This window comes from Rhinolophus ferrumequinum, chromosome 7 (genome assembly GCF_004115265.2).
Source record: "Rhinolophus ferrumequinum isolate MPI-CBG mRhiFer1 chromosome 7, mRhiFer1_v1.p, whole genome shotgun sequence".
Lineage (NCBI taxonomy): Eukaryota > Metazoa > Chordata > Mammalia > Chiroptera > Rhinolophidae > Rhinolophus > Rhinolophus ferrumequinum.
This window is the reverse complement of record NC_046290.1, coordinates 23,991,632-24,008,848: the sequence shown is the minus strand read 5'-3', so window position 1 is coordinate 24,008,848 and position 17,217 is coordinate 23,991,632. Positions and strand designations below refer to the sequence as shown.

The window sequence follows — 17,217 nt, the reverse complement described above, 5'->3', positions numbered from 1 at the left end:
GTTTAGAATAAATAAATAAATAAATAAATACAAAGGTGGTGAAACCTTTTTCCCCAACTGAAGATGTCCAGAAAATGCACATCTGAAAGCAGTGTCACCCGGTGTGTAGATGTTGATGGCTTAGCAAAGCCAATGCAGTCATGGGGAGTGCACTCACTGGTTTGCTGCTTGGGGAGCTGAGATGACTGCAAAGACCTTCTCCATGAAAAAGCTAAAAAGAAGTTTATCTTGTCTGAAAAAATGAATTTGCAGAAACATGAGACTTGGGGAACTAGATTTTACCCAGACTGAAAATTGGTTGGATCATTCTGGCAGATCAATCCTCCAGCAGAGAATACCAGCCCCCAAAGCCTGCTTTCTGCTTCTCATGAAATGCCCACTATCCACAGAACACATACAATCCATGACATTGTCACAGAACGCTTTGTCTGGCTGTAGAACCTTTTCTGTCTCTCTATTTCTCTATCATCTCTGCTAGTAGAAACTAGTATCTTTTTACTTGGCTTTATGGGACACAGAGAAGTCTTTTACAATGGAATGCAGGTTGACAATAATTTCCAAGGTAAGCAGTTCTCCTAGCAGAAGTCCATTCAAATCAGAGTGAACAGCCTGGGGTGTGTGTGTGTGTGTGTGTGTGTGTACTCTTGTGGTTTGCTCTAAAGCAATTTCTATATTGTTTTATTTATACAAATGGTAAGCATTCATATTATTTAAATGACTTTGAACAAAACCATATGGAATAAATAATTAAGCTACTCCTCTGGGAGCATGTGTTAGTAGGAGCCAGGGGAAAGCCAGGGAAGGCTTCCTGGAAGAGAAGGTATCTGAACTAATAAGGACTTGAACTAAGTGGTGATATCCCACCCAAAGAACAATTCTAGAAGAACTATAAAGTGATGGTCCTCTTTACACAATAAAGTCACTTGGAGAACTATAAAGAAACTTCAATTCCCAAGCACCATTTCAGACCAATTAATTGAAGAATTCTGGGCAGGTGGGAGGTGGAGCCTGGGCACTGTCCAGGTGTAATTAATTTGAATGGAAGGCTGGAAGTTAGAAGTGCACAAGTTGGTGTCTCATGCAGAAGCATCCCTGAACCCTAGGCCCCAGCCACCACCTCTAGCCCTTAAGCACAAATCTCTAGTCAATTCATTAGGTAACTTGCTTTCCTGGAAATCATTATTATATCAACAGAAGAAAAGCATCTCTTCCCAACACCTCCCCCAGACCTGCAATTCCAAGAGTGGTTTAAGGAAATGATCAAGTTGGTAAAATCTTATTTTTCTTAGAGAATAACTTAATTTTAAAGAAAGTTTTTAAATTTTTGTTTTAATTTCTTTTTTTTTTTTAAGAAATGTTCAAAAATTTCTTACAAACCAGACCGATCAAAACCCCAGGTAAACTTAAAGCTGCTGAAATTCACACACAGAAATCCAAACTCACACAATCCCAAGTCTCTGGAAAGTCTTGTCTCAAACAGAGCCTTGAGCCTGGGGCTTCTGATCTTTCAACTCAAGAACTGTTCCATTTTTACCACAATTTTTTTCCATAAACATTCAATTCTGAGGGATTAGATGACCACAGGCTGAAACACACTGAGACAATGGTTTGTTGCAGCTTATACCACAGCTGACCCAATCCCAGTTGGTATTAGCAGAGGGGTGGGTCCAGGTCACTGTCCCTATCTAGGCATGTGTCATATGGGGCACTGAGATCAATTCTGGGAACACAAAAGGGCGCAGGGGAGGGCAACCAGGATGGTGAAGGGCTTAAAAGAATTGGGCACATGAAAAGAACTGGGACACCTGGGGCATGCTCAGGTGCCCTCTGGAAACCATCTGAAGAATATCATTCTCTATTGTTCTATGTAGTGCAATGAGGACCACTGGTGGACCTCTCAGGAGGCAGATGTCTGCTCAATAGTTTGGACCATCTGAGCATGGAATATTCAGGTGGCAGCTGATGGCCACCTTCCAGGGATGCTGGAGAGGGGGTTCCCACCCTGGGTGCCAAGTTACACAGTGTTCCCTCTACATGCCTTCTAGCTCGCAGAGCCTCAAGTCACTTAGCTCCCCTCCTGAAAGCTGAGCAGCTCCCCTCTGAAAGGGAAAGTTTCTGTGGTTGAAACCCTGTCAGGCACATTTTCTCTCTGACTTCCCATCTGTGAAGCCACATTCTCCTGAGTGACTTTTGCCGGGAACCTCACAGAGTCCCACCCCAACTCTTATTGCTCTTAAAGGTGAAAGAGTCAGGTGTGAGGAAAACAAGACTGGACCAAAAAACAAATACAAACCAACCAAACAAAAACTCTTTCCCTGCTAATAGAGTTGTTTCCTGGCTAGGGAGCCTGAAAAGTGTAGAGTCACAAAGAGGGATGGGGGCATTGCCAGTTCCCTACTTTATTCTGCCACTGGGCTCGTCCTGCCTTGTCACCATGACCCTGAGCTATTCCAGTCACAAGACTATTTCCCAATCAGACTTTGAACTCCTGGTCATCTCCTTGTCTCTTGTCAGGGACCTTGTCGTCTTCATTTTGATAAACTCAGGTCCTAGAAAAGTGGCTGGTCCATAAAAATCCTCAACAAATGCTTACTGAATGAAATTGTAATGGAAAAGTAGACATTGTCTAGGACAGTGAGACGTTTTTAATATATTTCATTTTTTGGATGTATCAATTTTTTTCAATTATAGCTCACATTCAGTATTATTTTATATTAATTTCAGGTGTACAGTGTAGTGGTTACACATTTACGTAATTTATGAAGCAATTCTCCCAATAAGTCTAGTACCCACATGGCACCATACATAGTTATTACAATATTATTGACTATATTCCCTATGCTGTACTTTACATCCCCATGACTATTTTGTAACTACCAATTAATTCCTTCACTTTTTTCACCCAGCTCCATAACCCCTGTCCTATCTGGCAACCATCAGTTTGTTCTCTGTATCTATGAGTCTGTTTCTGTTTTGTTTGTTCGTTTATTTTGTTCTTTAGATTCTACATATAAGTGAAATCATATGGTATTTGTCTTTCTCTGACTTATTTCACTTAGCATAATACCCTGAAGGCGCATCCATGTTGTCACAAATGGCAAGATTTCATTTTTTTTATGGCCAAGTAATATTCCATTGTATAAATGTATCACTTCTTGATCCAATCATCTGTCGATAAGCACTGAGGTTGCTTCCATATCTTGGCTATTGTAATTAGTGCTGCAATGAACATAGAAGTGCATGTATCTTTTTGAATTAGTGTTTTGGATTTCTTTGGATAAATATTCAGAATTGGAATCACTGGGTCATAAAGTAGTTTGTGATTTTTTGAGGAACCTCCAAAGCGTTTTCCACAGTGACTGTACCAATTTGCAATCCCACCAACAGTGCACTAGGGTTCCCTTTTCTTCACATCCTCGCCAACACTTGTTGTTTGTTGATTTATTAATGATAGCCATTCTGACAACTGTAAGGTAATATCCCATTGTGGTTTTAATTTGCATTTCTCCTAAGATTAATGATGTTGAGCATCTTTTCATACGTCTATTGGCCATGTGTAGTGTTTTTGGAGAAATGTCTGTTTAGGTCCTCTGCCCATTTTTTAATTGGATTGTTTGTTGTTTTGGTGTTGAGTTGCATGAGTTCTTTACTACATCAAACTTTTTAGTTTGATGTAGTCCCATTTATTTTTTCTTTTGTTTCCCTTGCCCAAGGACACAGACCAGAAAAAATATTGCTGAGAGCAATGTCGGAGAGTTTACTGCCTATGTTTTCTTCTAGGAGTTTCTCGGTTGGGCTCTTACATTTTAGTCTTTAACCCATTTTGAGCTTATTCTTGTATATGATGTAACAAAGTAGTCTAGTTTCATTTTCTACATGTATCTGTCCAGTTTTCCCAACACCATTTATTGAAGAAACTGTCTTTACCTCATTGCATATTCTTGCTTCCTTTGTTATTGACCATAAAGTGTGGCTTTATTTCTGGTCTCTCTGTTCTGTTCTATTGATCTATGTGTCTGTTTTTATGCCAGTACCATGCTGTTTTGATTACTATGGCCTTGTTCTATAGTTCCATATCAGGTAGCATGATACCTCCAGCTTTGTTCTTCTTTCTCAAGATCGCTTTGTCTATTCAGGGTCTTTTGTGGTTCCATATAAATTTTAGGATTATTTGCTCTACTTGTGTGAAAAATGCCATTGGTATTTTGATACGGATTACACTGAATCTAGAAATTGCTTTGGGTAGTATGGACATTAACGATATTAATTCTTCTTGTCCATGAGTACAGTAAGCTCTTCCATTTATTTGTATCTTCTTCAATTTCTTTCTTCAGTGTCTTATAATTTTCTGAGTGCAGGTCTTTTATCTCCTTGGTTAAATTTATTACTATTTTTTTATGCAATTGTAAATGGGATTGTTTTCTTAATTTCTCTTTCTATAATTCATTTTTGCTGTGTAAAATGCAAGTGATTTTTGAATATTAATTTTGTATCTTGCTACTTTACTGAATTCACTTATCAGTCATAATAGTTTTTTGTGGAATCACTCTCTATATAATATCACGTAATCTGCAAATAATGACAGGTTTACTTCTTCCTTTCCAATTTGGATGCCTTTTATCTTTTTTTCTTGTCTGATTGCTATGGCTAGGACTTCCAATATTATGTTGAATAGAAGTGGTGAAAGTTGACATCCTTGTCTTGTTCCTGATCTTAAGGAAAACATGTTTAGTTTTTCCCTGTTGAGTATGATGTTAACTGTGGGTTTGTTATGTTGAAGTATGTTCCCTCTGTTCCCACCTTGCTAAGTATTTTTATAATAAATGGATTTTGTCAAATCTTTTTCTGTATCTATTGAACCAACCTTGCATCCCAGGAATAAATTACACCTGCTCATGATGTATGATCTTTTTAATGTATTTACTGTATTTGGTTTGCTAATATTTTGTTGAGGATTTTTGCATCTATGTTCACCAAGGATATCAGCCTATAATTTCTTTCTCTCTCTCTCTCTCTCTCTCTCTCTCTCTCTCTCTATATATATATATATATATATATATATATATATATATATATATATAGTTGCCTGGTTTTGAATCAGGGTAATGGTGACCTTGTATATGATGGAAGCCTTCCCTCCTCTTGAATTTTTTTTGGACTTGTTCAAGAAAGATAGGTGTTAGTTCTTCTTTGAATATTTAAAATTCACCTGTGAAGCCATCCAGTCCAGGACTTTTGTTTGTTGGGAGGTTTTTGATTACTGATTCAATTTTGTTAGTAGTAACCTATCTGTTCAGATTTTCTGTTTGTTCTTGATTCAGTCTTGGAAGACCGTATTTTCCTAGAAATGTATCCATTTCTTCCTGATTGCCCAATATGTTGGCAAATAACTATTTATAACATTTTCTTATAATCCTTTGTATTTCTGTGGTGTCAGTTGTCACTTCTCTTTCATTTCTGATTTTATTTATTTAGATCTTTTTTCTTTTTTCTTTATGAGTCTGGTTAAAGGTTTATCAATTGTGTTAAAATTTTGAATCTTTTCAAAGAACCAGCTCTTGGTTTCATTGATCATTTTTAGTGTTCTTCCCCCCCCCCCCCGGCTTTATTTTGTTTATTTCTGCTCTGATCTTTATTATTTCCTTCCTTCTATTCACTTTGGGACCTATTGTTCTTTTTTTTTAGTTTCTTTAGATATAAGGTTAGATTGTTTATTTGAGATTTTTCTTGTTTCTTAAGGTAGGACTGAATTGCTATGAATATCCCTCTTAGAACTGCTTTTACCGTGTCCCACAGATTTTGAGTCACTGTCTTTTTACTTTGATTTGTCTCAAGGTATCTTGATTTTTTTCATTGATCTCATTGCTAACCCATTCATTGTTTAGTAGCATGTCATTTACCCTCCAGGTGTTTGTGTGTTTTTCATTTTTTTTCTTGTAATTGATTTCTAGTTTCTTATCATTGTGGTCAAAGCAGATGTTTGATATGATTTCAAATTTTAAATTTATGGAGACTTGTTTTGTGGCCTAAAGTGATCTTTCCTAGAATATATTCCATGTGCACTTGAAAAGAATGTATATTTTGCTGCTTTGGGGTGAAATGTTCTAAAAGTATCAAACCTATTTGGTCTAATGCGTCAATTAAGGCTGCTGTTTCCTTGTTGATTTTCTGTAAGGAAGATCTATCCATTGATGTCAATGGGATGTTAAAATCCTTTATTATGACTGTATTACTGTTGATCTCTCCCTTTATATCCATCAATATTTGTTTTACATATTTAGGTGCTCCTATGTTGTGTGCATAAATGTTTACAAGCTTTACATCCTTTTTGATTGATTCCGTTGTTGTTATGAAATGTCCTTCTTCGTCCCTTACAATAGCCTGTGTTTGAAAGTCTCTTTTGTCTGATGAAAGTATTGCTACCCAAGCTTTTAGTTTGTTTTCATTTGCATGAAATATCTTTTTCCATCCCTTTACTTTCAGTCTGTGTGTGTCTTTAGATCTGAAGTGGGTCTCCTGTAGACAGCATCTGTATACCGTGTTTCCCCAAAATTAAGACCTAGCTGGGAAATCAGTTCTAATACGTCTTTTGGAGCAAAAATTAACATAAGACCCAGTATTCTATTCTATTCTATTCTATTCTATTCTATTCTATTCTATTCTATTCTATTCTATGACTCGGTCTAATAGTAAAATAAGACTGGGTCTTATATTAATTTTTGCTCCAAAAGATGCATTAGAGCTGATGGTCTGGCTAGGTCTTATTTTCGGGGAAACATGGTTAGATCTTGTTTTTTATCCATTCAGCTACTCTATGTCTTTTGTTGGGAGCATTAATCCATTTACATTTAAAGTGATTATTGATAGGTATGTATACTAGTTATTTCCATTTTATTATTCTTATTTTTTCCCCTTCTTCTTAAAGGAGTCCCTTTAACATTTCTTGTAATACTGATTTGGTGGTGATGAGCTCCTTTAGCCTTTGCTTGTCTGAAAAGCTCTTTATCTCTCTTTCAGTTTTAAATGACAGACTTGTTGGGTAAAGTAGTCTTGTTCAGGTCCTTGGATTTCATTACTTTGAATATTTCATGCCAATCCCTTCTGGCCTTTCTGTTGAGAAATCAGCTGACAATCTTATTGGAGCTGCCTTGTAGGTAACTAACTCCCTTTCTCTTGCTGTTTTAAAGATGCTTTGGCATTTTAATTATGTTGTGTCTTTGTATGGGGCTGTTTGGGTTCATCTTGTTTGAGACTCTGTGCTTTCTGGACTTGTACGTCTATTTCTTTGCCAAATTAGGGACATTTTCAGTCATTACTTCTTCAAATAGGTTATCAATCTCTTGCTCTCTCTCTCTTCTCCTTTTGGTACCCTTATGATGCCAATAATATTATGCTTGATGTTATCCAAGAGGTCCCTTAAACTATCCTCATTAAAAATTTTTTTTCTTTTTGCTGTTCCAATTGGATGTTTTCTACTACCTTGTCTACCAAATCACTGACTCTATCTTCTGTTTCATCTAATCTGCTGTTGATTCCTTCTAGTGTATTCTTCATTTCAGTTATTGTATTCTTCATTTCTGATTGGTTCTTTTTTATGGTTTCTAAGTTCTTTCTTATGCTTATTATCTCTTTCTTGAAGTTTTCAATAAGTTCCTTGAGCATCCTTATAACCAGTGTTTTGAACTCTGTATCTGGTAGATTGCTTGCCTACATTTCATTCAGTTATTTTTTTCTGGAGTTTTCTCCTATTCTTTCATTTGGGACGTATTTCTTTGTTTCCTCATTTTTGTCTGCCTCTCTGTGTTTGCTTCTATGTATTAGGTAGATCTGCTATGTCTTCCAGTCTTGGTGGTGTGGCTTTATGTAGTAGGTGTACTGTGGGGCTCAGTGGCACAGTCTCCTTGATCACCTGAGCTGGGTGCTCCAGGAGTGTCCCTTGATGGGTTGTATGTGTCCTCCTGTTGTAGTTGAGCCTTGTTTGCTATTGGCATGTTAGTGGGTGGAATTGATCCTCAGAGGCTGACTGGCAGTGAGGACTGGCCATGACCACAGCATAGGAGCTGATGTACAGGGACTGACCCCACAGAAGGGGATTATCCCTAGTGGGCTCTGGTGTCTGCTGAAACCTAGCTTTGGGTGTGCTGCTTGTAGAGCTAATTGGGTGGGCTCTGTTGTGGCCTGAAGCTGGCCTCCAAGTGTGTTGGTTCTGGGGCCTCTTGGGAAGGGCTCTGATACTGCCGTGACTGCCAAGGGCTACCTGGAGAAGCTACAAAGTGATCAGTCATTTGTAGCTTCACTGGACCTGGAGGCGTGAACTGAGGCCAGCTGCTACAAATACTGGGCCTGGGACAGTGCAGTAAAACGGGCAGGATACCCTGAGACCTGTTGCTGCCTGCCAGCTGCCCCTAAGGCTTGGGCAGTATGTGACTTGTGTGAAGAGGGGCCTCAGAGTGTTATCAGAGTGGAGCAAGTGTAGTTCACCAGGCTAATGCAGATTCAGCATTGGCTGTGTGGGGAGAGGGCTCAACACAGGGACAATGGAGGCTGTCTCTTCAGCCCTTACCCTGAAGCTACACAACTCAGTTTCTCCCTGTATGTCTCTGGAGACTCCTGATCTGCTATCCCTCCACTGGAGCCCAGGGTGTACCTGCAAACAAGTGACTCTGTGCACTAGCCCTTTAAGAGGACACCTGGGTTTCCAGCAGCCTCCTGTTTCACCTGGATGGATGGAATCCTCACTTATTTTCACAGCCAGATGTTGTGGGGGCTCCGTTTCCTGGCACTAGTGCTCTGGGCTGGGAAACCTGATGTGGAGATGGGAACGCCTCGCTCCTCAGGGGGACCTCTGCAGCTGAGGTATCCCTCCTGATTCTCAACTGCCACACACTGGTATGGGGCCAGGCTGTTTTGAGTCTCTGCTCCTCCTACCAATCTCAACATGGCTTCTTTATATCCTTAGTTATACGACTTCTGTTCAGCTAGTCTTCAGATGATTTTCCAGGTTGATTGTTCTATAATTTCATTGTAATTTTGATATGGTCATGGGAGGAGGTAAGCACAGCATTTACCTACTCTGCCACCTTGACCAGAACCTGGATGCGTGGGACAGCTAGACTTAAATGACTGTGTACATCTCACCAAAGCCCAAATTCACTAAAAGAAAACTATAAATAAATAAATAAAAAGTATTTAATTACCCAATATCCTTTGTATACAATGCAAAAAAGCCAGGTGGTCTCTTTACCACTCAGATGTGTCTTCCCATTATATCCTACAACCTCCTTCTATGGATGAACATTACTTGGCCTTCCTTCTCATGTTTCCTTTCTTCACAGACCTACTAAAGTTGAACCAGCCTGTTGGCTTCACCTTGTCTACCAATCACCCAAATGAGCTGGGCTAAAGCTTCTTTCTGGCATATTTCCAGGCTGCCATGACAAGTGTTTGCATGTTGAGACAGAGACTCAGTTTGTCTAAAGTTTAGTTAGACAGAAATGTCCACTCACAGCATGTAAACGGTGTGTGGAATTTGCTGCTGTATGGATTCCAGGGTGTCACACACTGGACCTGGAGTTTCTGATGAAAGACCAGGGAATTGTATAACCAGCGATAAGATGCATGGAATCTGGAGGCTTAGTTACATGTCCCTGAACTGAAATCTTTCTTCTTGCTACAGAATTTTCATTTATACAATGCAGTCCACCAGACAAGTCTTACTGCTTCTACTCTTATTGTCCATAGCTACCAATAATTGAGCAGACACTATGTGCCAGGTGTAAATGCATACAACAGCCCCATACCGTAGGTACCATTATCACCTTCATTTCACATAGAATGAAAGGGAGGCCCAAAGAAACTCCTCCCCACCAAGATAGTGACTTTTTTCTTCTTCAATAAAATGTATGTGTGGGAGAAAGAGAATAAGTCTACAGTCTCTTTTCTTGTACATAAGTGTCTGTAGGATTTCAAATAGGCCTCAGTTATACACCAGAGCCATGGCAATGAATAGTTTAAACTATTAAAATTTTCTTAAGTGATTTTGGCTCTCATTTTTGCAAGTCCTGAACAAATCCTTCACATACTATGTGCCAGAATTAAGAATTGACTCACTCATTTTTTGCCCTCTTCTGTTAAATGAAATAACAAAATTTGGGATCACTTTTATTGCAACTGCCATTTTTATTTTTAAGCCAAGGGCCATATTCTGAGGTCCTTTATTGTCTCTACTTTCATTTTCTCAGGTAAGAGAGCCTTTTGCTGGTGATCGCAGCTTGGTGGCTTCACTTATAGTTAAGTCCCATATTCCACTGAATTCACTGGTGTATAAATTTGGAAGGAAGCTGCCTAAGGAATATATGACATTATGGAGCTTCTCACATGGAGGAGGGATTACAGGCAGGTGTTTTGTTTTGTTTGATTTTCTGTTTTGTTGTTGTTGTTGTTGTTGTGTGTGTGTGTGTGTGTGTGTGTGTTTCATTTTGGATGCAAAAAAAAAAAAAAAAGGAAAAAAATAACTGTTAAGAGTTTTCCAGGAACAAATGGGTTCCAAAGATCGCTTGTCATTGGAAATGTTTAGGCTGAAGCTGGACAATGACTTGGAAGGGATTTTGTAGGGATGGTTGAACTAGATCAGTGTTTCTCAAAATGGAGTAAATACAGTGGTTATTTATTTATTCTGGCGGTACAGAAACCCCTCCTTAATTTTAATTCACATGGTGAGAAAGTCACTCTTCTAAATTCTCTTTCAATCCTTTGGATTACAGGTAAGAAAAAGTCTTATTTTGGTGCTCATGTGTTATTTAACACTTCGCTAACTTTTGCACCCCGCCCCACCCACCCTTTTGAAATGAGTGAGCTAGTTTCAGGCACCCAGAGCCTTTCGCAGGCAACAGTATCAATCTAGACTTTCATTATTATTGTAATTTATTATCTCCTTCACAAGACAAGTAATAGGAGATATCTATTTTCCATAATGATTTGAGGCATTGGAAGAAAAGTAGGTTGATTTAAAGAACATTTTCAGTAAATGATGGAAATACCATGATTCAAAAAATCAGATTTGGGATCATGTTCTTAAAATTAATTCAATTGTCTCTTTTTTTTGCTGGGAGTACAGAGGACCATCCTTAGACCCTTATAGTGGAAACTGCAATTTGCTTACATATATTGTATGATTTAAGGCATGTGAAGAAGCTTCCCCCTCTGCACCCAACACGCATCCTGTATGCATGTATCCTCTGTGCCTAGCTCAGCTCTGACAGTAAGGGCTCAAAAACTAGTTATGAATGGAGGAATGAATGAATGAATAAATGAATGTGAAAAGATAAACTTCATGCACGTTATAATCCTACCTCCAGTGTACCCTAGCATAGGCTCCAGACATTACTGCTACTTTTATTGTTGCTGTTAAGACCCCCTCACCGACCTTTTACTTACAATTTGCCCAATTCCACAGTGATTGCTTGTCAAAAGTGATCCTCCCCCCTTGCAGAAAACTGGAGATACAAAAGGTTTCCTCATAGGAGATGGAGGAGTGTACACTTAGCATGAGAAAAGAAGAAAGCACTAATTTTGTGAAAAGACTCAGAAGTAAAGAGGAGGTGATAGCTATGACTACACAACACAGCCTGAAAAGGAGTTTAATTATTATCTAGTGAATTTAATCAGGCTAATCCAGCCAAACAAACTCATATTTTTGGCAAGAAATATTTAGTTTGGCTGACTTTCCTGACCAAATCAATAGAAACTGGTGCCAAACCCCTATTTTATTGTGTGGTGTGTTGGCACAGACATATTTTTCTTGTTCAAAGAAAAGGTACTTGAGTACAAAATCTAGCCATTAGGCTTTCTCCCAGCTTCTCTCTGGCAGCTTCTGGAATGCTAATATACACCAAGGATGTTTGGGAAGAATGGAATGTCAAATTCAGGAAAAGGAGAACACGGCTTGCAGGGGCTTTAGAACCACAACTCACAAACACGGTGGTTTCAAGTACAAAAACCTACCTTAAATATCTGAGAGTTTAAACGTGACTTTAGCACACTTAAATGTACAGTCTTCTAAAACAAAGTGCCTGATACAAGAAATGCAATAAGGGTTTTATCCATTTCAGTTTCTGTATGAACAGACCCTGGGACTTTTGAACTTAAGAGCATTAAGTTTGTCAAGCATTTTCCCATTGGGAAATGCTTTCTATGGAAGCATACCCTCTGTGCTCTTCTTCCGGGGTTCCCGTCAGGTGCAGAAAAGACCAACACAGCTATGACACAATGTGGTGACACCCAGAAGATGGAGAGGAGAAGGTTTCCAATAGCTGTTGGTTTAGCAATAAATGTGGTGTTTGCTAGCTGACTCCACGTTGAACTAAACTTTGGCATGGAACTGTCGATAGTGAAATAAGGTAACCTACAAAACCCAGTGCTAGCCTGATCAGCGCACAAGTTTATCGGTGCATTTCTTATAAATAGATCGCACTGACACTCAAACCTGAGTTCTAATTTTGGTAGCCTGAGGGTTGGACTGGATCTGCAGATGTGCTTTGTTTGGCTTGCAGTGTTTTGTCCTGTTAATTGTATCAACACAATAAAATCTAGAGGTTCTTAAAATTTTTTGGATTTCTGGATTCTCTTGAAAAAATGAGAAGCCTTGGCCCTTGGTGACACATGGCTGGAGCTGATACTTTTAGGGTCACAATAGTCTCCTTGCCTCCCTTTGTCTACACTATTCTGCAGCTGGGTCACTTTCTGCTTATCACACTTGTCCATGTTACTTCATCTGTCGAAGAGAAATATTTCTCTGTATCCATGACTCTATCAAAGTAGGAAAATGGCAGTTATGTGTATATGTCACCTGCTTGGCCACTGGAGGCATTTGAGTTTGCTTTTCCATTCTAAAATAGGGGACCCCCACTTTGGTCCCTCCCTAGGCAACACATTCTTTAGTAACACCTTTCAACACACACAGGGATCCTCCAAGGCTGTGTGCAATTTGTAGAAGTACCCCCTCTCTCTCATTCTCACTGGATCATATCCCGCTGTGGTTTAGAATTATTATACTTAAAACTCTAAAGGAAGTTCTTATCGAATCAACCATTCATTCTAATTAATCATAAGTACCTAAATTACTGTGTAGCTTGGAAATTACTGCTTTGAGATGAACACCTTAAAAAGATGCTTGGTAAACTGAATAATTACGCCCCTGGTCTTAGCACAGTTCTGGAAAAGAGCTGACACTCTCTTAATGGTCCTAAGTGACAGCATTCCCAACTTGCAATTAGGTTACATTTTAGAAGTTCATTTTATGTTGGTTGCTTGCAGCTTATAATTCCTTTCTCTTTAACATTATTATAAATGATGATTTCTCCAAGGTTTACCCATAAATTGCCTCTTAGTCAGGCAAAAGGGATTGTGTCATAGTATTTCTTCCTACATAATGACTCAGCGAAAACTCTTATTCCTTCAGTAAAGCTGATGTCTTAAGTATTAGGAAATTTCACTTCAAGTTAACTGCCCACTAGGCTCACTACTAAGGGGAAGTAATATTTTCTCAAATTGTACCTAATGGGGGCTTTCCCCTTAGAAAGGATAAAACAGTAGGTTTTTAGCATAATTGCCAGCAAGCAGAAACCTCTAAACACTGGGCCCACCCTTGAAGAGACAGGATAAAGGAACCCAGGACCCCTCAGCTTGTGTCCAGGACAATGGCAGGTACTCAATTCAGACACTGGACAGTAGGGATGGTGAAGGCGGACTCCTTGCTCCACTAAATATAAATGGCAGATACGAGTTCTGTACTCTAGGTGCTCACTGCAAAGAGGGTGTTTCCCAGAGAAATGGGCAGCACATGGATAATAGAATGAGGTTATGCCCTCACCTCAGCATTGATCAAGCTTCCGTAATAAGAACTGAAACTGACCTGATTACCCCTGGTCAGTGGTGGGCAGACCAGTTTCAAACACAAGTGCGCCAAACCCTCCTGTCTGAGTGATGGTTTTCTGGGCAGTTCTTCCTCCAATGGGAGCTTCCTGCACATGCAGTCACTTGTTTAAAGACCTGGGCAAGTGGAAGCCAGCAGAGCGCTATGGCTCGGAGGAAAAATCTGACATAGTTTCTGTCCAAGTAATGGCCAGCCCCCCTAAGGTATGTGGTAGTTAGAATCTGGCGCCATGACTTTTGGGTTGTACTATGAAGTTTTAATTACACAGAGATCTTGAAAGGAGATAATAAATATCCCTGAGAGCTCCCTGGGTGGGGAGAAGATGTGCAGAGCCACTTCACATCGGTGGAGTGACTCGCCTAAGAGGGCACAGTGAGCCAAGGGTGGAAAAGAGAACACGGTCAGGAATACCTGAGTCCTGGGCTTTAGCTACAGACCCAGAAACCATCCTGCTGGGGCAGTGTCTATGGCCTTTCGTTCTCCAAGTCAGAGACGTGCTGTGAGGAAAGAGAAGAGTGGGCAGGAAGGAATGTACACTAACATTTTCCTGCAACCTCTTGGCTCCATTTGTATTCACCAATCGCACATACAAACGACTCCAGCCAATTTCCCACGCAGGAGTAAATTATTATCTCACTGCCATAGAAAATAGAATCCTACCCAGCAAAGTGTCCCCTTGTTGAAAATCCAAGTATCAACTGACAAAATAGCGGGATGGGGAAAATCTCCCACCCCCTCCCCATTCTCCCACCAGCGTAAAAAGCAATGGGGGTGTGTGGACAACTGGAGGAGGAAATGAAATCATGCGGGTTCACCAGGAAAAGATAAAGTGTCCGTGGCAGCAGAGTTGGTGAATGTGTTGTGGGCATTACCTCTTGATGAGGCTTCCAAGAAGGCTCCCGCTCAAGTCCTGGTGGCTCTGAGAACAAGCATTCTTGCATCAATAGCTAATAGGCTGTCCAACCAGATGTTATCTGGGTGGGATAAGAGGGTGAGAAAACAGACCTGTTGTACGCTGTTGTCAACTAGACAGCCGTGGTCAGAGAAGGCTGGCTGTGTAGTGTTTAGCAGGGCACCTCTTTCACAGTGAGGCAGACCAGATTACGTGCTTGTTTAAATCCGTTTCCTCTTGTGATTGGTAAAAATACGAGTTATAATCATTCATGCATTACTAAAGCCTGCTTTCCACCATTTTGAAGGGACTTTTTCTTTTTTCTAGAACAGAGCATGCATCCAGCAGAAACCTAAAGCATTTGTTTTTCTAAGCGATCTTTTGTAATGAGCACACTTTTAACAGAACTGCCTGTGGTACCTGTGACAAGACTGGAGATGATAAGTGGTAACACGAGCATCTGTAACATCCGCATCAGAAGTTCCCCAGGAAAGGAGAAGTACTTGACTTCCCGGTAGCTCATTCTATATGGTCGGAGGGCAAATCCAAGGATTGTACCTGAGGAAAAAAATAAAAGAGGAAAAATTGTCTCTTTTGAAACTGAAGTAACAGTCCTAGAAAAACGAGCAAGTATTTGGCTGGTGATCATGCCGGTCTGACAAGAGCAAATTTATTTAAGAAGCAAATGTTTGTGCTGCTGTGAGAGCAAGGGCTGTGCCTATATTCAGGCTTAGCCTAGGAGGGTCTGGCTGAATCCAGGGCTTCATGCAGAACTTACAGAAACCATTTTTTCCTGGTTTTAGCAAATGAAAAATTTCTTTGTCTAACTTAAATGCGGTGGAGCCAAGTTTGACATGGCTCTGTACAGAGTTACAAAGATTGGCATAACTAGGAGACAAATCATGTATCTATGAACAAGGCCATAAAAAAATAAAAATCTTATAAAGTTCTTTTGTAACAACAGATGTTAGAATGGCTAGCATAACCACTTATAAAGGATAGTATAATTTTATCTTTTTCCAATTAAAAAAACCTTTTCTTGTTCACATTGTTATTCCATTTTCATCATCTCCCTGCCTGTAACTACATTTTCAGTCTACATGGTCTTGATATCGCCTTGGCAACTGTATTGTACAGACTTGTTAGTTGCTGGCAAGAGAAGACTGCAAAATGAGCAGAGATTTTTTTCCCAAAAAAATTTCCCCTGAAAACTTAGGGGAAAATAGGGAAAAGAGAAAGCAATTTTCCCCTTCTGCTCCTCGAATTTTAAAATATATTTTTAAAATGATAACTTTATATGTAAATCAAATTAGGCATGCTACCTTTTGAAATGTTTGGAAACTAACACAGGTATTGAATAAATTTACTGCCTCTTGCCTTTCCCTAACTTACTTTCCTTGCCCAAGAAAATTTACTTATTCCATTATCATAAATACCGGGGGTGCCAAAAAAATGTATACATATGACTTGTATTCATCTTTTGTTATCAGTATATATTGAGTATTACAATTTTAATACAGTTTTTTCCTTTCTTAAAATGTGTATACATGTTTTTGGCACCCTCTGTATTTTCAATTTTTTTTTTTTGCCCAGCTATTCCTAAAATGTATGAGTTATAGAGAAGAATTGAGTTATCTAGAAGACAGATTTGGGGCAAGGGGAGAAAACATTGTAGACACGTTTTTCCAAAGGATGCAAGCAATCCTTTAAGGAAACTGAATCATCCTACCTTGTTATGAAATGGGCTTCTTCTCTTATGAAATGGGACATGAAGTTCACTTCAATTGTCACTCAACTCCAATTTCAACTCTTGGGTCTCAGCAAACATGAAGTATCTATTTTTTGATTACATAACTGTGATATTCCAATTGAGAGTCTAAATCTATGTGACTAGAAAATCCGGCAGATCCAGTTTTCAGGGCCTTCAGGAAAATATTTATTGCTTTTTCCTAATGTAATAGTAATATGTTGAAGAGAGAAAGGTTGATTTGGAAAATGTAGAAAAGTGTAGGCAAAAGTCTGCCCATATTGGTTCTACTACTTAAATAGCACACAGCTAATGCTTACTGGGCTCTTAGTATTAATATATGGCAGGCATGGTTTACAGTGTTAGTAAATTTAATACTCACAAAATCCCCAGGAGGTAGGTACTATTTTACCACCAATTTACTGAGGTAAAAATCTAATCACAGTGAACTTAAAATTTGCCCAATTGCAATAGCTACTAAATATCAAGAGTCAAATACTGGTAGCTACAAAAGTTGACAGAGCTGGGATTTAAACTCAGGCAATTTGGACTCAGATCTCCCATTCTTGACCACTTCACATCCTTCCTGCCTCTTCAGTAGAGCAAAGACAACCACTGTCAGTGCTTCAGTGAGTTTCTTTCCAG

At 39.3% G+C, this 17,217-nt stretch overlaps 1 protein-coding gene across 1 annotated transcript in view; it reads right to left on the bottom strand.

The window, feature by feature from the left end:
• The window catches only part of SLC1A3 (solute carrier family 1 member 3), an 80,408-nt gene that overhangs the window by 44,112 nt on the left and 19,079 nt on the right, over positions 1-17,217 (bottom strand). Inside the window, exon 3 of the mRNA XM_033110417.1 lies at positions 15,246-15,383. Within this exon, the coding sequence (XP_032966308.1) occupies positions 15,246-15,383 (138 nt within the window). The remainder of the gene's footprint in view (positions 1-15,245; positions 15,384-17,217) is intronic.